At 41.4% G+C, this 27,639-nt stretch overlaps 1 protein-coding gene across 3 annotated transcripts in view; it reads right to left on the minus strand.

Annotated features, from left to right (window-relative positions):
- The window catches only part of Tmem245 (transmembrane protein 245), a 76,334-nt gene that overhangs the window by 18,113 nt on the left and 30,582 nt on the right, over window positions 1–27,639 (minus strand). For 2 of the 3 annotated variants that reach the window (XM_005362206.3, XM_026786599.1), the window contains 8 exons: window positions 23,587–23,691; window positions 19,025–19,107; window positions 17,544–17,634; window positions 15,724–15,822; window positions 14,488–14,619; window positions 13,336–13,371; window positions 7,595–7,717; window positions 7,320–7,465 (listed from right to left, as the gene is read on the minus strand). In XM_005362206.3, the coding sequence (XP_005362263.1) occupies window positions 7,320–7,465; window positions 7,595–7,717; window positions 13,336–13,371; window positions 14,488–14,619; window positions 15,724–15,822; window positions 17,544–17,634; window positions 19,025–19,107; window positions 23,587–23,691 (815 nt within the window). The remainder of the gene's footprint in view (window positions 1–7,319; window positions 7,466–7,594; window positions 7,718–13,335; window positions 13,372–14,487; window positions 14,620–15,723; window positions 15,823–17,543; window positions 17,635–19,024; window positions 19,108–23,586; window positions 23,692–27,639) is intronic. The other variant, XM_005362205.3, reaches the window with a different exon arrangement.

The following is a 27,639-nucleotide window of genomic DNA, read 5'->3' on the forward strand; positions in this document are numbered from 1 at the left end:
AGGAGGAGGAGGAGGAGGAGGAGGAGGAGGAATGTTAGCACCCAGGTACACTTTGGCTCTGCCCCTTGAACCTGGCACAGTGCAGTCACCCTTCCACACATGGCAAGCAGTACCCTAATTGTACGCAGGTGCAAAGTCCCTTTAAGAGACAAACTCAGCCCACTCCAAATCTTTCTCTCTGTTTTTCTCTCTCTTTTCCCTTCCCTTTACCCCTTTCTCCATAAACTGTGCACTCAAGCTTTGTCTATCTGTCTTCGCCCACCATGGGAACCACTACAGGTCCCACCTCACACCACATTCCTCACAGCGTCAATGAAACCTGGTTAAGGAGAAAATAAAGGAAGGGAGGATGTCTGGTCTGGAAAGGGAAGTCAAAAGAACGATGGAAACATCTGGGAGGAGCTGAAATAGCAGACAAGGCTTAGTAGGCACAAGGCACGGCAGTCTAATTACACGAAGGGAAGGCACCCTCAAGAGACAAGCACAGAGAGGAAGAGAAAACAGGCCGTATCCTCAGCAGACCACAGGACAACGACCAATCAGAAAAAGAGCGGATGGAATCATTTCTGGGGCAGGAGTCAGAGAGGGGAAGAACCACATCAACTGCTAGAGTGAGGGCAGGGCCAGAGAACTTGTCCAGAATTAGTGAGTGGCCAGTGTGAGAAGTGTGGGTGTGGCCATACATTACAAGTCTTCACAGTAAAATTAAGTTGGCACCAAGGATGCATAGTAAAGTAGCTCACTGAGGCCCCAACACCAGCTCACCCTGAAACAGACCACTTGTGTGACAAGCACAGGCTTCTTCCTTCCACCCTGAACTGGGGTTGTATGCAACAGTCACTACAGCAACTTTCAGCTAATCTGTAGACCCTAAGAATCTGCACTGCACACTGCTCACAGTTCCCAAGCATATTCTAGTACCACTGAGGAACAAGATAAGCTCCTGCTTGGACGGCATGGCTTGTGACCTGGCACACGTACATTAAAAAGCAGCCTCACAGCACACTCTAAAAACGTACTCCAATCTCCTTTACACCACCCAGGAAGACCACAGCCCTGCTCCTATCTTCATCTTAAGACTTCTGGCTGCCCAAGCTAGAAAATAGGTTTTCTCCTTTTTAAATACTCAGTTTGTGATAATTTGGTATACTATCATCAACAGGAGGCGAATACAACTTTAGTATGTAAACTGAAAGATTATATGAACAAGAACCTGTAATACAGAGCTTACACTCATCACCCAGATTCGGAAGCTGAGAGGTGGGGGTATAGCTCAGGGGTAGACCACTCACCTAGCAAGTGAGGCCCTGGGTTCAACCCCCAGCATTTAAAAGCAGTCAGGATGCATCTACAACTAAACCACTACAGTAGCCACCAATGACTAGACAGCACAGTCAGTGCAGCCTACAGCTGCACATGGACATCTATTATATGATAAAACCAGTTTCATAAACACGAGGGAATGTGGCTGAATAGTAGAACCTGTGAAGAACATGTGTAAGGCACACGAGTGTGCGCGCATACACTCAAAATCTGACATAATTTGCTCTCCTAGTCAAAGAAAAGTTCATCTGGTACGAACTAATGAGCTGCAGACAATCATGCACAATACAGTCAAATGTGCTAGCAGAATATAGTTTCATCATTGTGAGAACAAAGTTTATAATGAAAAGGTACTTCATTCTCTCACTGGTGCCAATTAATCCACATCTTTTTTGGATAGCCAGCAGTGTGCACACACCTACCTTGTTATCAAGGAAAAACAGTATGATACACATCACCCTATCATGTTCAAAATTCACCAGACTCAGACTTGACCACAGTGTGTAACATCTGTGCTGTATGAAATTGAGGTGCCAACAGGCATTCCCTTCAAGACTGCTCACCATGACCAAAGACCTCAGGTCATGGTCACCACCCTAACAAGCATGTGCTCCCTGTTTCCTTCTGACTTGAGCCTGTTTTAGGCAGAGTTGTTTCTGCTCAACCTTCTGGAACTGTTTTATCCCTGGTGATTTTTCAAGTATTATGGAAATTAGTTCTTTAATTGTGTCTCTAGGCTTTCCTAGCACTCAGCAAGTGACAAGAATCAAATACAGAATATGCTGGAAGCTCTTCTCCCCTCTTCTGACAGTTCAGTTAGCAATGGAAGAAGAAACAGACATTAGCGGTAGAGGTGTCTTTTCTAACCAGACCCCTTCCCTTACTCAGTCTTTCCGTCACTACAGACTGACAGATGACCCCTGGCCCCACACCCGCTGACACCACAGCTCAGGTTCCGCTCTCTACCTGGTTTCTCAAAGGCAGGACGTAAATTCTAAAAGTTGTACGCAGCCAGCCTTCCTTTCCTTTGCACCTTTGTTTTTCCATAACAGCCCAAGAACGTTTGTGCCGAGTGACACGAAAGGTGTGGGTTTCATGCCTCGTTCACACACTGACTCAGCTGTGAGCCCGCTCCCATTCCTACCAACAGGAACTCGTCATTTTTCTAAACCCGGAAGAGACAGGCAGGACAAGGCTGATCAGTCAGCCAGCTCTTGAAGAGATGAAGCCTGACAAGCTGCCAAGTAACAAAGCACAGCTCAGAAATGCCATGACTGGGCACACAGTGACACTTGCCACAGACAAGTAGGAAGCACACGGCTTAAGAAAACAAACGGAAAATGAGTTGAGTCCAAAACCAGACCCCACTTACTCTGCCTTTCTGTACATTCCTCCCACCTTTCTCTCTAAAGACCAAACAGAAGAGCACCAAACTATCCTGTCCCCAGGAAACATCCACGTAAGGGTACTCCACCTAGGCTACCATTCACCCACGGGACTCCACCCTCAATACACTACAGTATTGCCTTAAGCTAGTGAAGAGACCATGAGAGCAAGAGACAGCATGGACCATTCTGAATGGGGACAGCACCAGCTCCACCATTTCTTCCAATTCCTATACTATGAAACAAAAATTTTAGTTCTAACAAATTGAAGGTTTGATGCAATCCTGAATGTAGTCTATCAAACCCATTTGTCCAACTCAGCTGATCTCACAAAACATTTCAAGCAGAATATATACAATTATATTTAAGAGGCAATATTATAAACTACAGGATAAACATATATTGTAGAGGTTAAGAGGGAAATCCAAACTTCCTTCTTGTTTTACTACAGTACCTACTTTAGGACATAAGTCAGGAAGCAAATGCCCACTAGCTCCTTGTTTGCACCTGTGCACCTGACCTCTCTTCCATTACGTCCTCTTTCCCCCTCTCCTGGTTCACCTGCCCCAGAGACCAGCTCCAGGCAATGCACAGAAACCCAGCAACAACAGATTTCGAGTGAGAGAGCCAAGGTCATGGCTGTGCACGTGGCTCCAAATGCTACCGAGCAGTCCAGGGAGGCAGAGCTTACACAAGGAACAGCTGAGTCATAGACAGAAGCAGCCAACTCTGGACACCAAAGGAAGTCTCTGGTGGTCACGACAAATATTCATTCAGAACTTTTATATCATTAATACTTATTAATGTACATTCTGTATCCTTACTATGAATGATTAATGCTTAAAATTTTTAAAGGGTTTCAACTACGTAATAGTAGACATCTGTACCCAAAACTTTTAAGCTCAATAAAACAAATGTAGCAAGTATCACAATGAAAAACTACATAAAAGACAAAGATTTTAGAATTATTTTCCTATGAAGTTAAACATTCAAGTAAATTACACTAACCTTTAATCGCTTAGTTGAGGCATAATTTGCTCCAGATAATTTAGTTCCCCAAATATTCATAGGAAATTTTGTCTCTTTATTTCAATGTTATGGCATCTCAAACAAATAAAAATATTCCACACACTTTTTTTTTGGAGATTTTCTTTGGTCTCGCTTCCCGCTCAAACTAATCTAAAATCACTATGTAGCTCAAACTGGCATAGAACTTACAACAATCCTCCTGCCTCAGCCTCCCAAATGATAGAATTGCAGGCACGTGCCACCAAATCCTGCTTAAAAACACTTTTTAAAAGAAAATAACTTTAAAAAAAAATAACTTTAGCCAGAGGTTAATGGTGCACACTTTTATCCCAGTACTCAGAGGCAGGCGGATCTCTGTGAGTTTGAGGCCAGTCTGGTCTACAGAACAAGTTCCATAGCAGTCAGAGCTGCTCACAGAAACTCTTCCTCAAATAGATAAATAAATAAATGGATGGACAAACAAGCAAACAAACAAAATAAATACATAAGTAAGCAAGTAAGTAAATAAAACTTTATATTTATTGTTGCACATTTTACTCTAAATGAGTATTATTTACACCTTTAAATCTGTAAGAATTTCATTCAGTCAACAACTCATTCAAATTTGAAACTGTAAACATCAATTTTCTTAAGGAACAACACTGACTTTTTAAAAATAACACTTTCAATTTTTCAGAATTGGGGAAGAAGTAGAAGATCCATTTTCTGAGTTAAATCTTTCAGAACATATATTCTCACATTTAATTAATTCATCGCCAGGAGTTCCACCCTCCAGCACGAAAAAGCTGTAATCCCAGCAAGCAATAGCCACAGCCGTGTGCATGCACTCACGTGAAAATATCACACACACTAAATTGCACTAAGGCCGTGACAACATGCAACTTAGTCATGTGCAATACCCCCACCAGAGCAGGCAGAATGGGAGCACCAGGGAGAGGGTGGAGTGTGCATTCGGAGACAGCATGCTGCTCGGGAGGAAAATGTGGGATCCAGGATGCATGCTACTAACTCAAACACCCTGAGATGGGATGAAAACTCAATGGCAAGGGCCCTCAAATTGGAAGGATGTGGATTTAGACTTAAAATAATAAAGTTCAAAATGTCAAGGCCACAGTGAGCACAAATGAAACCACACAGCTCAGAGCACAAAGCTCCAGGGACACACTTCTGCCTGATCATGCAATAAGCCCCCATCTCATTCATTAAAGGATCATACAAAAATAATCTAATGAATGTTCACTTGACCATACACTGATGAGCAATGACTTATTTATAAAACTGGTGTCACTAAACACTTACAGAATAAACTGCAAATCTTCCTATTTTTTTTTCCCTATTCTTCTTCTTCATCTTCATCCTCAAAGAATCATATTACTACTTAAACAATCCTTCAGAATGAAAATTCTTCCTCAGGCTCTTAAATAAGGATCACTGCCATCTCCTCCCCCCCCCCCCCAAGAGGGCTTGAGAGGAGCCCATGCAGAGGCTGAATGTGTTGAGTCTTTATATAAGCTTGTAAAGAAACAGCAGAGGGCTGGAGCCTGGAAAGCCCACTCAGCCATAGCTGAGAAGTGGCTGTCTGAGATTTAAGCCCACCTATTGGCTTTCAGACCCAACAGCATCATAGAGCTGATACTAAACTCCTTCCTCCCCCATATTAAATGATGAGACCTGGCATGGTACTCATGAAAAAGAGAGAGAGCGGAGGATATCAAGTTCAAGTTCAAAACCAGCCTGGGTGACAAAGCAAGATCCAGTCTCAAAAAAAAAAAAAAAAAGAGAAAAGAGAGATTGGGGTAAGAAGAGTACAGAAGTGTCTTTTGTAAAGTTAAGCAACTCAGTATCAGTCAGTTGCTCACTTTGAGAAAGCACCGTAAGAACATTCCAGAATTGTAATCTGAGAAAGGTAAAGCTTCTGTGAGAACAAGGGTGCCAATAGAGGCTCCAGTGGGAAGCTGGAGCACTGGTCTTTAGACCAGTGGGCTTCCTGGCATTGCATGGGTCTTCCCATACACCTTGGCCTCAGCCATACGGATGGAAGGACTGGCACCAGCCCAAATTTGAAAAGGCAATTTTAGTGGCTTTATGCTACTGGGAAGAGAGGAGGGTTTTTTGTTTTGTTTTGTTTTTTTCTTTTTGGGAGAAGAGAATTTGCAAAAAACTTTTTAAAAAGTGGATAAAAGATAACCTATTGTTGCAATTTTCATCATTTTATTTATCCAGTAAGGATGCCAGAGGTCACAGAAACATGAAAGGGATGTTAAAACTTTTCCACTAACAGCAATCACTTGGGAAGTTCCAGTGTTAGATAATATACTCCCAAATGGAATCTTATATGTTGGTTCCTCATGAACATGCAAAGACAGGTGATAATAGTGCATTGGACTTCTAACGATCAAAAAAAAAAAAAAAGGCCAGATGACACCCAATTCAATCCAAGAAGAAAATATTGATAAAACCTCCCCCAGGCTTCACAAGTAGGAATGAGAAGAAAACGGCAGAATTTCTAGACATGAGCTACTTTAGGAGTGCACATGCTTTTCTAGAATGTGACTGAGGGTTCTGAAGAATAGAGTGGTTGTCTCCCCAGTTGTTCCATGAATACGGAGGAGCGCTAGCCAGAAGAATGCAGAAAGGACTGCCCAGTCATTTCAGTTTCTTGGATGACTAGTTCCAAACAACGGCACCTTTTGGACGTATACAGAAACAGAAATGCCAGAGGTTCCATGTGTAACTGAGTCTAAGGCCGCACAGCTAACGACCTGGTGTTGCTGAGCATTTACAGAATGAACTACATTTTTCATAATTGCTTGTCCAGTCCTTAGTAGAAAGAAGGGTCTGATGGGTGGCAAAATTATTTACTTTAAACAGTTAGATATCCACAAAAATAAGACTACAGTGTCTCTAACTAGGCAATGAGACAAGGACAAACAAGGAGCTAAAGAGGTCAAGGTCACAAAAGGGCAAAACCCTACCAGAAATAGAGGAAAAGAGAAGGACCAAGGAGCCCAAGGGGTGTAGAAGGGGAAGAATCTCAGTTAGAAACTGAACCTGCAATACACAGACTCTAGAAACATGCTTCATGGAAGTTTTGTCCAGATACAGTGCAGAGACTTGGAGATGACTAAACACTGCGTTCCTAATAACCACCTTATCCCTGCAGAGAGCACAGCTTCGAACAAAAAGAGAAGCAGCAGGGTCATCTGCCCTCATAATAGATCCAAGCCAGCACTCCTGAGAACAGAAAAGGGTCCCAAGGAGGTGAAGACTGTGTGGTGAAAGATGGGGGAGGGGGTTCTCCTGAGCAAGTGACATGAAGATGGAATCCAGACAGAGAGCCTGTTTATGGAAAGCCCATCTGTACCCACAGGCAGCAGAGTGAGGGGCAAACTAGTTTTGGAACGTCTCCTCAAAGCACAGGCCCTGCTTCTAGTACCCTCTGAAAGTGAGAACAGGGTACTGAAAACATCAACATCCTTCACTAGTTTAACACTGAATATTCCTATGAAATGCAAGGCAGGTAACTGGTATGTCATGGAAAGCTTACAAAAGGAGTAAGAACAGCAAAAGCCTTGTCCCTACCTGATGGCTTCTTCCACAGACTGGCCAATAATATTAGAAGAAGGGCCTGGCTGAGACAGTGGTGTCAGGCTTATCACCCACTTCACTGGCTTGTAGTACTCATCACTGGAACTTAACAGATAAAACAGTGTGGTCAGGAAAATTATCTGCAAAACAAAGGACAGTATCTCCTAAAAGATCACATTTAGGAACCTACAGAAGACACACATGCACAAATACAGAGCCCAGAAAAACGCTGTGATGTGTAAGGAAATACAGTACATAGATGTACATACCAGGGACAGCACGAAGTTGAGAAGGGCAGTGCCACTGTAGAAGAGGATGGTCAGCAGCGTGGTAACCGTGGTAAAGAGCAGGCTCACATTCCGGCTCATAACAATCCACAGGGACTCCAAGATCTGATGGAGAGAACAGCTGCGTTAGAACTAAACCTCATGAAGGGAGTAGCTCCAGCCATCCAGTTTGCTATTAGTGCACTGTCTCCCTTATTAGTCATAATGGAAGAGGCAGGAAACTGATACTTACCTCAAAGGTAGAGAAAAAGCACCCAGAAACATCTACGTTCAATAGTAAAGAAAATGGCTAAGTAGTTAAGTGAATCCACTCCAAATAATACTTCAAATACTAAAGCAACTATCAGAGACATTTCATTATATTTTTTTCCATTATGCTGGGTTATGTATGTTTGTTTTGGTTTGGTTTTTCAAGACAGAATCTCTCTGTTTAACAGTCCTTGGAACTTGCTTTGCAGACCATGCTGACCTTGAACTCAGAGAGATTCACCTGCCTCTGCCTCACAAGTGCTGGATTAAAGGTGTGCACCACCATGCCCAGCTTCTCTTACTCTGTTTTTAAAACACAGAATTTTTATACATTTTACAATTTTTAACGGTAAGACACAAAACACATATGCATGTCTACAGAAGGATATGTGAGCACACCCTCCATGGTTCTGTTTATTTTGGAGAGTTATAAGTGCAGGTCACTCATTAAACTAGCTGTCTATTCTCTACCCTTATCACTGCCAACTCAGATTGAACTATAAATATAATGTATTATTCCAATGACTTGAAATTGCAATGGAAATAATGAACACACAGAATCAATGGCAGAGCATTTCCTGGGACAGACGGAGACGACACAGTTCACCAAGTCCCTACAAACTCCCAAGAACCCGTAGTCAAGAGGGTGGTGCATGGGTTAGATGTAAAATATGAATGAAGGGTGATGTTGCTATCCCATCACACCTCCATGTTTTCGTTTCTTGCCCCTTCATCAACTAAAGCCCCTTATAATGTCTGTTTTATTCCCCAAGTGGGTTCTTCCGACTGATAAAAACAAAATGGTCAAGAGGACACGTTCTGTTCAAGTGCTGGATGCTCAGCGCTGTGAGGGCAGCAATGCGGAGGGCTTTATCTCAACTGTACAGACATGAACTCAATCACAGAGGCTTGCTGCAGCCAGGAAGGAAACCCTGATACCTGCATTCCACTTAGGTGCCTTTTGAAGAGAGAAGCTCTGGACCTGCCACACGCTCAAGGTATGGCATGCAATCCATGGGAGGCCTGCAGTCCATGTGAGGCCTAGGCCTGTCCATTCCTCTCCCACCTCCATACACCATTTATAAAAGACAGTCTGTTGTTCTCAGAATGTCTTGCAAGCCTCAGCTGAGTCTTCATAAGAGAATTCAACAGACAGGCTTCATTTACAAAAACTCCTTACAAAAAAATCTTGAAAATGCTTCGTTATGCCTACAAAAATATGCACGATTAACTGTTTGACCTTGTGGGATAAAGAATGAATGAACAAAGCCACTGATTCTAAGAAACAATGTCTGTATTTGTAATTTGGCAAGCATTCTTTTGGGAGCCTCAGTCGCTCTGGAATTTTTAATCAAAAAAATTTACATAGTTTCTGAGTCACAGAAATAGAAAACATCCTCCTGTAATTCTTAAAAAATTAAATGAATACAGCAATTGTAGAACGGCAGTCTCCACCAACAACCCAGCAACCTTTTTACTTGAAAGGGGATCAACTAAAGCCAGAGAGGACAGTTCTGGGGTGTTAACTCAATCATCAAAGGAGAATTTTAGTTTAATCACCAGGGTTGGAAAGGAGGGTATCAGTAAAGGCAGGATCAGTAAGAAAGCTCACAAAACTCAGAAAAATGCAACAGATTTGTAGAAGCAAAAGTGCATCCCAACTCAAAAATGGCAAACATTAATTTAATCAACAGGGGCAATATAACCAAAAAGATGCCTAGAACCGAGTTCCTGGCCATGAAGTGTAAGCCCGGAGGAGACTCACAAGCAGTTAAGCCACTTGGTCACAGAAGGCAATTAGAATTAACAGGGAGCCTGGCTCAGCAGCCTCCTGCTTTGCTGCCTCCCTCTGAGTCCAGTGTCATCCAATCACCCTTGGCCTCTTATATGGCTTCTCGGGTACTTCTGAGCTCACCTGCTATGGAACCCAAGAAGCAGAAAAACAGAATACTGTAGGGATGCAGGGGTCAAAATAACAGAATATCTCTGTGGTGGTTTGAAAGAAAATGGCCCCCACTGGGAGTGACACTATTAGAAGGTGTGGCTTTGGTAAAGAGGGTATGCCCTTGTTGGAGAAAGTGTATCATTATGATGGTTGGCTTTGAGGTCTCCTTTGCTCAAGCTACGCTCAGTATGATACACAGCTCACTTTCTGTTGCCTATGGATCAAGATGTAGAACTCCTAGCTACTTCTCCAGCACCATCTCTGTCTGCACCATGTCCTGCCATGATGATAATGGACTAAACCTTTGAAATTGTAAGGCAGTTCCAATGAAATGTTTTCTTTTATAAGAGTTGCCATGGTCGAAGACTGGAGAGATTACTAGTAGTTAAGAGCATTGAGTGTTCTTCCAGAGAACCTGGATCAAATTCCCAGCACACACATGGCAGCTCACAACTGTCTGTAACTCCAAGATCTGACACCCTCACACATACATGTAAGCAAAAACACCAATGCACATAAAACAAATAAATTTTAAAAAATAAAAGATTGTATATAAATGTATTTTTTTAAAAAAAGAGTTGCTGTGGCCATGGTGTCACTTCATAGCAATAGAAATCCTACCTGAACAACCTCTCTCCTGCAAAAATGAGGTTATTTCCCGGTCAGTCTAGAAGCTCAGAGATATGGGCAGCATGAGCTCCACTGACCTTCTCTGGTTCATCTTCTAGGAAGAGAATTGCACCAGGAGGCCTCAATATACCATCTCAGCTCTGCCATTGTTCTTTTAAGCACAAAAGCAATAAAGGCAAGCTGTAATATGCCTCTTTTCATTAGTTTAGTTGACACTACAACATGAGGTTATATTCTAAAATAGTGATAAAGAATTAAAAATCTAGTTGGAGGACATGGTGAAATGGCTCAGTGATTAAGACCACTGCAAGCAGGGCAGTGGTACCACACACCTTTAATGCCAGCACTTGAGAGGCAGAAGTAGGCAGATCTCTAAGTTCTAGGCTAATCTGATCTACAAAGTGAGTTCTAGGACAGCCAGAGCTCTTACACAGAGAAATACTGTCTAAAAACAAACAACAAAACAAACAAAAAAAAAAAACCACCATTGACCCATATTCGGTTCAAAGCACCCACATGGTGGCTCATAACCATCTGTAACTCCAGTTCCAAAGGATCTGATGTCTTCTCCTGACTTCCACAGACACTGCATACATACAGGCAGGGAAAACACTCACACATACACTAAAAATAAATATACCTTTAAAATTCCATTCATTCAGAAAGACTGAGCACCATAACCGAAAACAGTAAAATATACTCAAGTACCAAATAAGGGTGAAAACAATGACCTAGGAGGATCTGAATGTAGAGGAACCTCCATGTGTTCTGAAACACTCTAGGGGGAGCTGAGGAACATGTGTAGAGTAAACCTTTGATCCTAGCACTCTGGAGGCATAGGTGGGCAGATCTCTTTGATCAAAAAGCCAGCAAGGGCTACAAAGGAGACCATGCTTCAAAAAAATCAAAACAAAACCAAACAAAGCAAAGGATAAAACAAAGATAGAAAAGTGTGAAATGAGACACAGAGCTTTCCTGAGGTGGAAACCCGTTCTGGAAGATCACAGCATGCTACCCAACATGTTGGCCCCTGAGGCAGAGAAAAGAAAAACTGGATGCAATGTTAACCGCTTTACTGTCACTGAATCTGTTACTAGGACAAGAGCAATTTCATCAGCTCCCCAGGAACTCGAGGATAATAAATTGGAAAATATTTATAAAACATCTGGATGGCACTTGTCATAAACTAGGGACCCCAGGGAGACGGCTCAGTGGATCCCCAGAACCCAAGTAAAAGCTGCCAGAAGAGATGGACTCTGAGGAAATGGTGAGCTCCGAGAAAAGGCACGGCTGTGAGTGAGTGGGGACTGGGCACGGCAGCCTTCTCACTGGACAGCAGGTCTATGAGACATGCAAAAGATGTGCTACCAGGTGGACCCGTCCTCCAAAATGCAGCGGCAATAAAGAGCAACACTGAGAGCTTCCGCTGAACACAACATCTGAACTCCCCCTTTTAAAAACAAATTCATACTTTTAGGAATTTGAATAGGCTATTTTTAAAAGCTCTTTCGTTCTGGAGAGAGAGGTGGGTATACCTCAAGAATATGATTTATAATATTGTTCAATAAACTTTCAGTATTTTGAAAGTATACAGTTATGAACAAACCAATATCCTGAATAACCAATGTATAGTACCAAAGCATAGAAGGGTAAAAGAAACATCTTTAACCGAAATTGGCCAATGGACTTTGATAAGCCAGAATATAAAAAGATTACTACCAGCTTCACAGTTCACGCTGCATAGACCTTTTAAAAACAGCCTGTGCTGATTCTGGATAGTATCTGGAAAGACTGTCCACAACTACAAGCTGGAAAAGCTGCTTTTTCTCATCTATCTGTACAAGACCTTCCAAAGCAAGGGGGAGTGGGGTGTTCAGCTCACGATCTCGCTGGTGAGTTTCCCTCTGCCCTATTGTGTGAGAATAGATGTTTTTTCCATGAATTGGCCAAAATTAGCATATTCCAATAGACTAAATATAGAGCAAAGATGAACTCCAGACATAAAATTGGTTTGTGCAAGCTAAAAGGCTTTAAGTAACTCTCCTACAGACAGTTTTCTATAGATAACTTCCCAATATTTTCCACCTTGGATAATAGTACTGTGTATGTGTGCACATTTGTGTGTGGGACAGGTGTGCTTATGTATGTGTGAGAATGGAAGCCAGAGGCCAACAGCAAGTGTCCTCCTTAACCACTCTCTACTTCCTCGTTTTGAGATGGGGTCTCACTGCACCTGAATGCACTGACTCACACAGACTGGCTGTCCAGCACAGTCCAGGATCTGCCCGACCTGGCATCCCACTCCACCTCCATCCAGCACTGAAGTTAAAGAAGTGTGCTTCCACCTCTGACACGCTTACGTGGGTGTGGAGGATTTGAAGTCATGTCCTCATGCTTATACAGCAAACACCTTAACTAAGATATTTCCTCAGACCCAGAAAATAGTGTTTGTAACACACTAAAGTATTCTTCATGTTATAATGAAAATTATTGAATAAATAAATATGCACTTTGAAGTCCAGTACTAAATCCTTTGAGAACCACTGGGCTAGTAAAAGCAGAGGGAAGGGGTTATCAAAACAGAATAGCTGGGCACACTGTCAAGTGCCTAAAATTTGAAGAACTTTGGAGACTAAGGCAGGAGGTCTGCTTGAAGCCATGAGTTGAGGGACAGCCTGGGGAACATAGTAAGTCCCCATTACTTAATTAAGTAAATTATTAATTAAAACATAAAAACGAAAGACGTCAATTTTTCAGATTTCACTCCAGATTGTGAAGCACCTCAGGCGAGTGAGAGAAAAGGCAGCGGTGAGCGCAGGGAGGAGGCTGAGGGAGCTGTGAGAAACCCAAGACAAGTGTCAGAAAGACTGAAGGGCTTGTAAGAAAGTCACATCGTTACCTTCATCTTCCATATTTGGAAGCCAAAAGATAATATCTAAAATGGCAAAACAAGAAAGAGCAACATAAACATCAGTTTAGCAATCCAGAGGAAAACACCAGAGAAGACTGCCCTGTAGCAGACAGCAGTCCCGGGTCCAGCGTGTGGAGACACAGGAAGTCCTGCCTCCAGCTAGGTCAGCTTGCTTCGCTCAGCTGAAATTCCTTAAAACTTAGTGCTGTGGCCTCAACTCATTTTAATTTGATCAAAGTCACACATATATTCACAAGAAAGATCTTCTCTGTGAAAAGTCACATGCCAAGATACCCGACAAAATCGGCTCTGGGAGAAGGGAAGTAATCAGCACTCAGCAATGGTGTAAGGGTACAAGGTGGACAAAGCACGGTGAGAGTTGGGAAGCCAACAGTCTAAGCCTTGACAGTCTGTGATGGTCTGAACAGGAATGAGCCCCACAGAGTCATGTATCTGAATGCTTGGCCCATAAGGAGATGCGGCTTTGTTGGAATAGGTTTGGCCTTGTTGAAAGAAGTGTGTCACTGTGGAAGTGGGCTTTGAGGTTTTATATGCTCAAGTGTGGCACACAGTGTTCATTCTGCTGCCTGTAAGTCAAGATGTAGAACTCTCAACTCCTTCTCCAGCACCATGTCTGCCTGCACACTGCCAAGCTTCCTGTGATGACAATAATGGACTAAGTCTCTGAACTGTAAGCCACCCCAAGTAAATGTTTCCTTTATAGGAGTTGCTGTGGTCATGGTATGGCTTCACAGCAATAGAATCCCTAAGACACAGTCAATCCCGCTAATGGAACTGGACCCCTAGTTTTAGATGTCAAGGGCTTTACCAACCAGAAAAACACAGGTCTATTTCTAATGGTCCAGCTAAGAACATTCTGGTGATCCTGGGGGATGAGGACACCCATCTAAGACCCCAAGTTCATGTGCTCCCCGATTCAGCATGTCTTCGGTATTCTCACCAGGCCTGGGGAGCCAGACTTGAGGACTGCAGCTTCTGGGTGGCTTCCCGGTTTAAAGTTCTCAAAGCCTGCACATTTCTCAGCATTCCAGACAGGGCGGCTGACGAGACTGGTACAGAAAAGTCGGAATTACAGCTTTTCTTCCCTAGTTCAGTTCATCAATAACTACGACGTCTTACCGAAAGAAATGTTTCAATGTTCTCATGAACGAAGGAGGCAATGTCTTGCCAGTCCAGAATGTCTCCCAGCCAGCTGTTCTGACGATTAACATGCATCTTGTGCCCTTTGTGCCTTCCAGAGTGTGTCACGTTCTGTAGAACAAAGCCAGTGACATGCCAGATCTTAATGCATCCGAAAGATTAATGTCTCTTTTGTTTGATATCTGCTTATACACACTTCTGCCCCACTATTCCTCAAACACGGCCCTGAGCAGCCCAGCAGACCTGGCATACACAGAACTGCTTCCCAAGTCATTGCTAAGCTTAGTGGTAGCTGTACTTGTTCTACCATAAACCTAAAGTAAAGGCCAGGCGGTGGTGGTGCACACCTTTAATCCCAGCACTTGGAGGCAGAGGCAGGCGGATCTCTGGGAGTTCGAGGCCAGCCTGGTCTACAAGAGCTAGTTCCAGGACAGGCTCCAAAGCTACAGAGAAACCCTGTCTCAAACCCCCCCCCCCCAAAAAAAACCCCCTAAAGTTAGGAGTACCTAAAGCTGGTTGGAAATGAACTCTAAACTTTAGATCCATTTCTGTCTCCTCAAAGAAAAAGGCTTCCACTGTCTAGAATTCACCTACCCCAACAGGAGCCACTAGCCACATAGAGCTACCAAAATGTGGCTCGCACTAAATCTGAGCTGTGCTGCTGGTGTAAAGTGCACACTATAGAGTTCAAAGACTTAGCCGTTTTAGGCATATAAAATATCAAATTTGTTTTTATTAGGTATATACTCAAATGGCAGTGGGAACACTGAATTAAATGAAATATATTATTAAAATTCTCATCTCTTTTTAGTCATTTAATATTTCTGTCTGTGTTTAGTTATTTAATGCAGCTACTAGACAGATTAGTGTCACACAAGTGGCTTGCAGAAGCTTGGGGTGCAGCTCAGTGGCAGATCTTGTGCTTATTAACACATAAGACCCTAGGTTCAATCCCCATCACCAGAAGTACATAAACAGATACACCTGCCCTGTCCCGACTACTGCAGAGGAGGAGTTATGTTATGAGCAAAGGATGGAAGGCTTATACCCCAGAGAGACTAACCACCAATGGAAGCTGACAAAGGCTTAAGTTCTCACTGCCGGAAAGTTAAAGTAGAGGAAATTCCAAATTTAATAAAATTCCATATTCAATTAGTCTATACAGCAAAACGATGTTATTAGTTACTGTGGAAACCCTTAGCTAAAAGAACTCACCTTTACAAACCAAGAGTGATACAGTCTGTCCCACAGTTCTAGAACTTGCTTCTCAATCACAGCTGTATTGTTCACCTTATCTCCTAGAATTTTGTGAAGCTAGGGAAAAAAAAGGTATAATCTGATTACTATTTTAAGTAACAATTCAGTATGATTGATACATACATGCTGAGTCTTTATTTGTCCTAAATCTTAAAAATCTTTAGTCATATTATAATATTTTCTAAAAGATGCCTCCGTGCTCTAGTGAATTCTCCATCTTCTTTCTCATCCTCCCACTTCTCCTCCTTTTAGGTCTCAGGGTATAAAAGAACAAAGCAAATGCTTAATGACCTATTTGACCTTACCTACCCAGAGGAAAGCCTTTTCCCTGCAAGCCTACAGCTCATCTGTAATGTTTACATCTTGCATTACTCCTGTATTATTAAGGGTTACTGTACAACTCTTACAGAAAACTTAGGACCTTACACACAAGCACAAATCTTTCCGAGTCAGCTGAGACAGGCCAGGACTGGAAGGACAGGCTTCTGTGAACCTGAACGGAGCAGTACAGCTTACAGACACAGTAGAATTTCATTCTATTTCCTTATTAGAACCATGTTTAAAGATCCAAGGAAACAGATCAGTAGGAGATCATTTGCCTAGCATGTGCAGAACATTTGGTTTAATCCTTAGCACAGGCAAAAAAAAAAAAAAAATTTCACAGACTGTTTTATTTTTGTATGTGTATGTAGTGGGCAGGGATAAGGACACACGCACACATGGGGGGGAAACCAAAGGTGGATACGAGGCATCCCCCTCAGTCACTCTCCTTTTAGGGAGTCTCAATAAACCTGGAGTCACCAGTTTAAACTAGACAGGCTTGTCGGTAAGGCCAGAGATCCTCCTGCCTCTACCTTCCAGCACTGGGATTACACAGCTCACTGCCACATGTGTGTACACTGGTTTCTTCTTTTGTTCTTCTGTTTTGGGGACTGGGTCTCTCTTATTCGTAGTCTAGGCTGGCCTCTAACGCAGAGATACACCTGCTTCTGCTTCCAGAATACCAGGATTCAAGGTGTGGATTGGGCTTTATTTATATGGGTGCAAGGGATCAAATTCAGGTCCTCGTGCTTACACTTCAAGAACAATGTCTCTAGTCCCAAAACTATTTTAAAAGACAAGCATTAAAAAAAAAAGACAAGCATTAGTTTGTAGTTTTATTTTCTTAAAACAACTAAGCTTTCCTTCTGGGTTTATTTCAAGTACCACCTAAAAGCACTTACTCTAGTTCCGGCCAGACATACACCGACAGAAAGAAACAAGGATTTAGAGTCAGTCCCCAGTGAGGACCAAATACACCATGCGGCTGTGAGGATCTGCTGAGCCTGCCCAGCCTGTTTTCTCATCTGGAAGGCAGGTAAACTAGCTCAGAGTACTACAGGAAGCTTAGAATGCTAAATGAACCTAGAAACTGCCAAGCACAGTAAGCAGCAGATACAGGATTCAACATGTTTGCACCAGTTCTTTTTTCCTCCACAAAGTCTTATTTAATCACTCGAGCTCTGTGATCATCCCATGCTAGAGCACAAATAAATCAGATCTATCTTGAAAGAAAGTAAACAGTCAACTTCTCAATACTGCTTAGGCCACAAGCACTGTTCAGTGTGATATCCTAAGAGTTTCATTCTACTTTATGGTTCTTGTCCACCTGTAGATGCAAATGCATTTCACAAATGGAAATTGCTCCAAAGAGAATCTTTGCATATCCTCTATCAAAGGAAGAAGTTGCTCTGTAAAAATCCTACTCACAGAAAGGAATGAGGAAGGTTCACTCCTACCTTGTGGGTTATCCATTCCCGTCCATACTGATATACATTGTTAGCTGCAGAATTAAGGGCTCTTTGGACCACCTGAGCTTCAGGAAGCCAACTGATAGAAAAGACAGAAAGAGAAAATGGAAAAAGCCCATTTTTGGTATATTCTTCTAACAATGCTTTGAACTAAAGCTACCAATAACAAATTATTGATCAATCACTAACACAGAGAACATCTGATACCTAGGCCTGATGATGTCCAGTATTTCCTCATTTCCTTACCTTGTCGAATGGTAATGTATACCCTGTGTCATTATATGCTGGGCACATGTATAATATGTTTCTGATTTTGATTTTTACAAGAGGAGTATAGTTAAAGAGATTCCCATGTGTCTCAGAAGAGACTTTGGACTTTGAAACAAGTTTGAGACTTGGGGACTTTGAAGTTGGACTGAATGTATATTTTGCATTAGGATGTGGCTATAAGCCTCTTTATAAGAGTTGCCATGGTCATGGTGTCTCTTCATAGCAATAAAATCCCTAACTAAGACACCTGCCTAGTCAGACAGGGGACATGAATCTAGAGCACTGAGATATTCAACATCTGACAAGATTCTCAAAGTATGGGTCATGGCCAACTAGTACCCAACCTGCTTGGGAACTTGTTAGAGAGGAAATGCTTGAGCCCAATCCCAGATCTATTGGAAAAAAAATTGTGTACCCTAAGAAGTCCTGCAGGTGTCTGAGACCCATAGGTCTAAGGAAGTGTAAAACTAAGGAAGAATCCAGAAATTAAGAGGCTAAACTAATATTTTTCCATCTTTTATCCACTGATCTTTTGATAAGGAGTCTCTTCACAAAGCTCCAGCCACACTAAGAGCTGCAAGGTTTCCATATACTAGATACTGGTATCCACAAGTTTAATAGCTCTGGCTCCAATTATCCATGATTCACACGAAAAGACCAAAGCAATAGTATCTATGTGCTTATTTTCCTAAGGCTCAAATATGATGCATGCTACCAAGCTGGCTCATGGAAAAGAATCAGCACACTATTACAGTCAACAGCCTCAATTCTTAGCAGCTTCATGGATGTGTATGTATAAGATGATCATACCGAGAAGCTGATTGCTGCTAATAGCCACAAAAGTCAAGATGTCTAGAAAACGTTTTTTCATGAGGGTAAAAAAAAAATAAACAGAAAATGTCAGGCATGGGGATATGTGCCTGCAATTTTGTTATTTGGGAGTCTGAGGAAAGAGTGTCTGAGTGTTAGGTCAGTTAGGTCGGTCTGACCTTCAGAGTAACAGGAGAAACTGTCCCTAATCTTAAACCTACATAAGCCTAATCTTAAACCTACTCCCTACACTATTCTAGTTTATCAAAGCTTTGGCAAACCGTATCTCTTCTTTTCCAGTGTAGCTACATCAATGAACACTGTTCTGCGCACCCAGACGCTGAAACTAGGTCACCCAAGGGTATCCTTTTTCAAAACAGTAGTCTTACTTTGCCCACTCTGGGTGATTTGCTAGAGTTTCATTAATCAGACTGCTTGTGACTTCAATCATATGTACACTTTCTTGATGTACCTGTAATATAAGTAAAAAGAGAAAAAAAATCAGTAAGTAATAAACCTGATTTAAAATATCTTTCTCTACTCTGATAAGATGAAATAATTATATATCTTGGTTTTATGAATTTAGAAGTGGCACTTACAAGTTGTTATACATAATGTCCTATGATATACACTAAAAGATATGCATATATACCTTCCCTGTTTTCAAAAAGCTCAACAATTTGCCTTAAAAAAAAACCTCAAATACTAAACTCATAGACATAATAGACAAAGCATCTAGTTCACACGTATATACATAAGTACAGATTATGTGCATGCTTATGTGTTTTCATATGCAATACCCAAACTGTGAACTAATACAGTAACTGTGCATGGCGAGATACACAGACAAGAAAACCACAGCATTCTTCTGTGTAGTTCTGCATATAGAAAAGCCATTGGGAACAAAAACTGAACTTGCCTTGGTGTGATGGTTTGAGTAACAATGGCCCCAAAGGTTCATACGTTCAAAAGCTCAGTCATCAGGGAGAGAACTACTTGACAAGATTAGGTGTGGCCTTGTTAGAAGTGTGTCACTGCTGGTGGGCTTTGTGGTTTTAAAAACCTACACCAGATTTAGGCTGTCTTCCTGCTACCTGTGGAACAGGATGTAGCTCTCAGCTACCCAGCACCATGTCTGCCCACATGCTGCCATGCTCCCCGCCATAATGAAAAAGAACTAATCCTCTGAAACTGTAATCAAGCCCCAATTAAGTGTTTTCCTCTGAAAGAGTTGCTTTGATCCTGCTCTATCTTCACAGCAATAGAACGACGACTAAGATACTTGCCCAATAACTAACAAAATGAGGGGGATAAAGATAGGATACACCAAGTTTTCTTTACCACTTTAGTTCACCTAAACTATAGACTTTTTAGGAGTTGTAGTTTCTATTTAACATATCTAAAACCTAAATCTTTAATCAATATAACTTACTTCAAGCTAATACTGACTTACACCCACTTGAAGTAACTGCTCATCAACTCAGTTCCATTTCCCCAGCCCTTTCTTCGTGCTGTGGTATACCACGACACATAACATACACGATTAGCTCATCTTTACAGCAAAAGGTCTAGAACAATGTACCACAGGTTTTCTTTACATTGTTACAGTATTTAAACAAACTAAAAGAACACAGAAAAACAAGAAACTTTTCCATATGCCCGTGTGCTTTCCCACTCCCGCCTATGGAACCAAGGGATCTCTGCTGTCCTTCTCTTCGGAAGTCATCTTTCGCTTTGTGTCTGTCTTAGAGATAAGGTCTCCCTATGAGGCTCCAGCTGGGTGACAGCTGTGCTCCTTACACTGTAGCTTTTCTTACAGTTCACATCTGACACCAATGAATTCTCTGTTGAATTTATCTGGAAATAGTTCTCTATTGCCTTTATTTTATTTTATTTTATTTTATTTTATTTTATTTATTTATTTTGGTTTTTCGAGACAGGGTTTCTCTGTGGCTTTGGAGCCTGTCCTGGAACTAGCTCTTGTAGACCAGGCTGGTCTTGAACTCAGAGATCTGCCTGCCTCTGCTTCCTGAGTGCTGGGATTAAAGGTGTGCGCCACCACCGCCCGGCTGCCTTTATTTTTTATGAAAGGGAAGAGAATCAGGTGGGAACTGAAGCTAGTGTCTTGGGCACACTGACCACGTGCTAGGCAACACGGCCATTCTTCAGCTCCTTAACCTTTAAAGAACAGTTTCACTAAACAAAAAATTCTTGGTTGTCAGGCTTATTGTTCTACACCTTTAACTCCACCACTTTGTTTTTTGGTATGACTTCTCAGTAAGAAAACTTTTAGCAATTGTTTTGTTCCCTGGTGTGTGACGTGGCTACTTCCTTCAAGAGTTTCTTTTTATCTCTGGCTTTGAACAGCTTCACTAGGATGACTGTGTTTGTTCATTCTGAGGTTTGTTGATATCTTTTGAACAAGTTGCTCTGTATCTATCACGAGATGTTTTCAATCATTTTTTCTTCTAATAGTTGTTTGAACTTTTTTGCCTTCCTCTTCCCAGCTCTTACATGACAGCTGCATGCTACCAGCATGTTTGCTTGCACCTCTGAGCTCTGGTCACCTCTAGCTAGACTTCGCCATAATTTCACAGCTACAACTAACATCATTTTCTGGAGAGATGTGAACAAACACTTAAACACTCCAGACAGAACACTGACAACAAACAAAAGAAAGTATTCCACTCAAGTCTAGCTCAGTTAACCTGCAAGCTTAATTCAAATTGCTCATAGACATGTAGGTGAGGTGTTACCTACAAGAAAATGGCGACTATACAGGTAACTTTAGCACCAAAGGGAAAAGTCACACCCCCGACTCAGTCACTAACATCTTAAATATTCTCAGGAAGAAGAGTCCCCGTGCCTTTGGACAGCTGCATTGTGAGCCTGGTAGTTGTTCTGATTTCAGAACAGTAATAGCCATGGATGACATTCCAGAAGAGACACCAAGAACAAAGCAGAGGAATGAGGATGCACCAGACACGCAGAGAACAACTCCTTCCGAAAAAGCCACACAGTTTTGCCGTAGAATAGCTCCAAGTCAACACAACTCGAGGAATTACCTGGTCGTTCATTTGCCGATGGCTTTAAGTGACATTGATAAGAACTTGATACTGTTTTATTCTTGTTTTTGGAAGAGAGGAAATCACAAAACAGTTTCAGCCTACTGTTGTCCCTAGGATATAGTGCCAAGGTCAAAACCAAAAGGATTTTCTGACAAAGTAGATGTGTGCTCAAAACTGAAGGTACACTGAAGACTGACCCTGCAGCTCTTCAGTGAGTTAGAAGAATGGAGTTGTCACTTACTGGAACAGAAAGGCTATGAGAAGAACAGCTTCTGATGTGGCATTTGAGGTACCTGTTAGACACTCAAGTGAATACTATCTTGGTATTCCAGAAAACGATAAACTTTTATCAAAAGAAGATAAGCCATATATCTAATAAACCTCCCTTAAAAGTTCAGTCCAGTTAAATCATAGACAAGAAAGAAATGGTTCAATATCCATGAATGAAGCTGAGGGAAGCAAAAACTCCCTGCAGCACAGAATAAAGAAAGAAAAGAACTTGACAGATGGGCACGATTGAGATGGGAAGACCCCATGTGAAGAAACAGAGAACAAAAGGACAGAAAGTGAAACAGCAAACAGAGGAAAGATCTCTCTGCGTAGCACTAGAGGACTGCAGCTAAAGCATGACAAAAACACAGGAAGGGCTTGTGTCTATACATGTACATGAAGTGACAACACGTGACTGCTGCCTAAAGAGCAGACAGGAGCAGCACACATGCCGGAAGAGACGGAAGTTAGCAGAGTGGGCTGTCGGGGGCAAAAGTAAATAAACCACAATGGGCCTGACTGAAGAAGAGAATTTCTGGGTGGAGACAGCCCACAGCAAGCACAATGCAATACTTCAGCAAACTGCTGCCATTAGATCATCTACTGGTGACAGTTACTAACGAGTCTGTGTGGACTGTTAGATACCCATGATTTCAGGTACGCTTCACAATCTTCTGAAAACAGAACACCAAAATCTGGAAGTGGAGTCAAGTAGATTCAGATAAATAAAGATAAAAATTCACTGAAAGAGTGGGAGAAACTGCCCTCAGCACAGCACAGCACTGTAAAGATAAAACACAGCTGTGCTCTGGGGATGCCTTTCTCCATGAGAAAGGAAACAATTGGAAATAGGAAACACAATGTAAGCTGGAAGAATCTGAAAAGCAAAAACATAAAGACCCCATGTGAGTTGCCATGTGTTCCTAGTGAGACCTCTCTCCTCCCCATGAGGGAAGTTAAATGGCCTCAGCCTTCTGAGGGTCTCCTATGGGTGTGACTTAAGGACAATAATGGCCATGCCATGGCCAGATGATAGCATTTCAAAATAGACAACAAAAGTACAGGCAGCAAGGACAAAAACAGGCCGTGGACCTGCAGCAGACTTAAGTGCTCCACAGGACGACCAGGGACAGAGCTGAGGCAGAGATTCTGAAGGCAGGTGCACCAGCACAGCTGTACATGGAGGCACTCAGAAAACCGAGGCAGGAGTTGGAGGCTGGTGTCTGCAGTGCCGGCAGAAGGCATCCAGAACCCCAAGAGAGAAGGAAGGAGGGAACACTGCACTAACTAGCTTAGGAGTCGTGAGACTAATTCAGAAACCACCTATGTTTAAGGCGGCCAAGAGGATGGGAAGGATTATTTTCAGGATTCTTTTTTCTGAAGGTTTGATGACAAAATAAAATGTGATGTGTGCAAAGGAGCTTTAGAAGAAAATCATACTAGGCAGACCCATAGCAAAATTATTAATGAATAAAATGGAAATACTTTAGTAAGTAGAGGTACTTCTGACAAGTCAAGTAACATTTTCCATTCGCTTCTGCTAGCTTCTTCTGCATACGCAACTCTAGAAACAAAGCCTTTGTTACAACAAGGTAGCCAGGTGTGTACTTTACCTTTGCAGTCAGGAGAAGGGCTAAAAGAAGGGTTCCTATTACTAGCAAGAATATGATGAAAATGCTAATAATTTTATCTAACATCTTCTCCAACCAGATGATCATCTGCATGGAAATGAAAAAGAAAAATTACTTATCTTCAAAGTACCACTTAATAAACACTTGTATGTACTAAATATCAGAAATACCAGATATTCAGCATTGCAAAGCAAACTAAACCATAATAATTAAAGCAGTAAAAGCTATAAGCAAATTAACTTTAGAAGATTAACTAATAGCATTAATTGGTGCTGTTACGTGGCAAGTTCATTGTCATAGCTTTGAGAAGGCAGTCAACCAGAACATTATCTACATGCACCCCTGAATTCTCACTGTGCTACATCCACATTTCAATCTCTTTCTCATTGTGCTACATCCACATTTCAATCTCTAATTGTGAGACTTGGTAAATACATTCTAAACCAAATGATGACAGTCTTGTCTCATGAAGCTGTTTTATCACTTAACCAACACAAGTGGCTTTAGAGAAAGCATGTGCTCCTTGTGATGGTCATCTCTTAAATAGGAGAAAAGACAGAGAGCAATTAATTCTAAATGCATTTTGCTTTCATTGCATCAGAGTGATAAATACAGTAATTGCTGATGCATGTAATGTTAAGGCAATAATAAATAGCAAATTCAAAGTAATGGTTCCCAGGTACCAGGTTTTGGGAGGTAGATGCAGTTCTAATGAGATGTATAGTAGATGAATTGTTTTTTTAAGTGAATGTGCTATGAAGGCTTTTAGATTTTAGAAAAAGTTAAATATATGTGTTTATTTACTGAGGAGGTGAACACAGGTGTCAGGGAGTGAGTATGGAGACAGGAGGACAATGTTTAACAACAGGTTCTCTCCTTCCATCATGTGGCTTTCACAGACTGAACTCGGGTCACCACACTTGGTGGAAGATGGCTTTACCTGCTGAACCATATTGCCAGCCCCACGACTTTTAGATTTTAGATATTTCACAATAAAATGCTTTTTAAAGTCCTGATATTCCACTAGAAATTTTTATTCTATTGAAAGCATAAGTTTTATGACACAATTGTAATTCAATATAGTAGCTGTTCTTTGACTAATAATTAAAATTATGTTCTTCTTAAAATGTTATTTGATATTCTATCTTCGCTAGAACGTCTCTCACCTTTTACATCTTTAACATGTGTACAGAATATGCAATGACAGACTTGTACACTTCCTACCATGCAAAGCCACCATTTAAAATTCAAAGTCAGACTTGATTAGACCAGTACTGCTAATGTGCCATGCTGCAGCCTTCAACCCAAGCATGAGCTGTAATACTGCTAAGTTTTTCCTAATTTAAACTGAAACTATGCTCTCTACACAGTGAGCAACATTTTCTTTTTTAAAAAAACCACCACAACTTCTACATTTATTTCTTCAAAAGTTCAACTCTTCATATGTCTTCCATGAAGAACAGCGCCTTCATTTAGTGCCACAGTGAACTCAGACACAAAAAGTTAATCTATGATGTTGACACTCAGCTTCAAACACAAGTTAAGCTTCAGTGCATGCTACCAAAGCATCAGAGACAATGCAGAAATTAAAACAAAGGACAAGTTTCTAAGGTATGGAAGGTCAGGTGTCTTACTCTGAAGGTAAGCTTTAAAATCAATGAACTGAGACGTTTGCCATAAGGAAGTAGCTGGACTCTAGTTCCTGAGGCAGCTCCCCAAGGAAAGGGCTGCCTCATTCCTTTCTACAGCCCCCAAACCCAGGAAACCAGGAGTATAGGTTGTATAAGAAACACAGTGATTCAGAGTTACTACCAGATTTGTTTCCATGAATAAGTTTCTGAAAGTAATATAGGAAGCGCCCTTAAAAGCACATTTTTAAGTTAAAATAATCTACTGAGAAAGCACAGAGCCCTAACCTCCTATCGGGTATCAGTAGCATACAAACCACAGGATTCCACAAATACGCCCACCAATTACAAAAATCAGACTTCATAGTTTCAAGCTAGAGTAGATCTTCACAGCTCCAACTCTGTCAGAAATTAGTACAAAGTACTTGCTTAAGACTTTGGAGACTCTTCTTTCCAACCTGCCACACACTGAAAGGTGCTTTGCAGAGGACCCTGTTCAGTTCCCAGCACCAACACGGCAGCTCAACTGTCTTCAACTCCACTTCCAGAGGATGTGATGCTCTCTTCTGGCTCCCAGGGCACCAGGCATACATGTATACATACGTGTACACAGTGCAATACACACATACATATGTACGTACATATGTAATGGGTAAAACACTCATACACATTTCAAACGAGCAATCAGGACAGAGGAAAAGAAGCAACTGCTGAGCACTTGAGTGAACAAGAGCAAAGAGAAAGACAGAGGAAGACGGGGTCTCTGAGGATGCTAGGGGCTTCCTTTCCCAGGAGCTGATCTTCCCCATGCTCACAGAGAGCAAAGCCAAACAAACTGTGACCATTATTGCTGGGCTGTGGAACACACATGGTCTCTATGAATTGTTCCAGTCTTTCTAGGCAATGACCAATTAGTAACCGTGAAGGTTTTGTTTTTAAAAGAAGAGGAACCATTTTAAAATGGTGTGCTAAATATTTCAGATATGGAAAGATGCATTTTAAAAACTTAATTACACTAGTCCTACTCTAGAACTTCTAACACAACTGGCTTTATCAAGTTATTAAGAAATATCGTAAGCATGGTAGCACACGCCTTTAATCCCAGCACTCAGGAAGCAGAAGAAGGTGGATCTCTGTAAGTTTGAGGCCAGCCTGGTCTATAGAGCAAATTCCAAGACAGCCAAGACTGTTACACAGAGAAACCCTGTCTCGAAAAACAAAAGAAAAAAATAAAAACAAAAACAAATATCCTTGTGCCTTTCTCTAGAACACACACAGACATGTGGACTGCATCCCAACTACACACCGATGCTTTGAACACACTACACAAAATGAAAGACAGCAGTTACTTGCTCCCTTAGGAATCTTAAACTAACTCTGCTTTTCAGCTATATATTAGGTTTATAAATTGGGTTTCTAACTCATTTAGTCCATTGAGGGTCGATCAAATAAAACAATGAATTAAATTCTTCTTTCTACCTTTTATCTTGAGGAAAATTCATTTCAATACACACCAACTAGGGAAACATACATAATCACTTTATTTTGATTAAAGATAATAAAATGTGTTATTCTCTCTATATATATTCTAACTAGATATTTAGATAAATATAGATAGATGATAGACAGACAGACAGACAGACAGATAGATAGGATTACACTCACCTCCTGACACTACCTAGGCTTACAGGAAACAAGGGAATAGACAACCATGTAGATATAGAATGAAGTATATAATATATTTTACACATTGCTCACTTGCAATCCAGTTTAAAAACTTTAGGTATTGTCAAATCTCCCCATTTCTTCACTTCAATGGGGTTGGGAAAGCAAATTCTAATCTCCATATTTAAAAGTCCAGATATTTGGCTCTAGTAGTGTATGACAGCTTGCCATGCTCAAGGTCTGAATTTGACCCACAGCACCACAAAAACAAATACTGAATAAGTTAATAAATATGAGTAAGTAAACAAAAAACGAAAAGACGTGACTTTGGTATAATTCCCCATCTTTAAGGTCTGTTACAGTATTTTTACTGAACCTAACTAAGTCTTGTGTTTAAACAGAAAGCACATAAATGATGCCACCTCTTGCAAACTGGTCCTAAGGATTGAAAGCCAGTCAAACACTGCTCTGTCGTGACTAAACGTCAGAGGCACAGCATTCCTCATAAGTAGGCCAGCATTAGGAATTTGTATGAAATGCGCCTACCACAGTGCCATACCAAAGCATAGAGAGCAGTTTCTACAGACAACTTCAGGACTAATGAAACACAAAGCTAGATGTTAGAGGCCATAGCTACAGGATTCTTAAATAGGAAAAAAAAAAAGAAAGAAAGAAAGAAAGAAAGAAAGAAAGAAAGAAAGAAAGAAAGAAAGAAAGGGAAAGAGGAAAGGAGGGAGGGAGG

This window comes from Microtus ochrogaster, linkage group LG5 (assembly GCF_000317375.1).
Source record: "Microtus ochrogaster isolate Prairie Vole_2 linkage group LG5, MicOch1.0, whole genome shotgun sequence".
NCBI lineage: Eukaryota > Metazoa > Chordata > Mammalia > Rodentia > Cricetidae > Microtus > Microtus ochrogaster.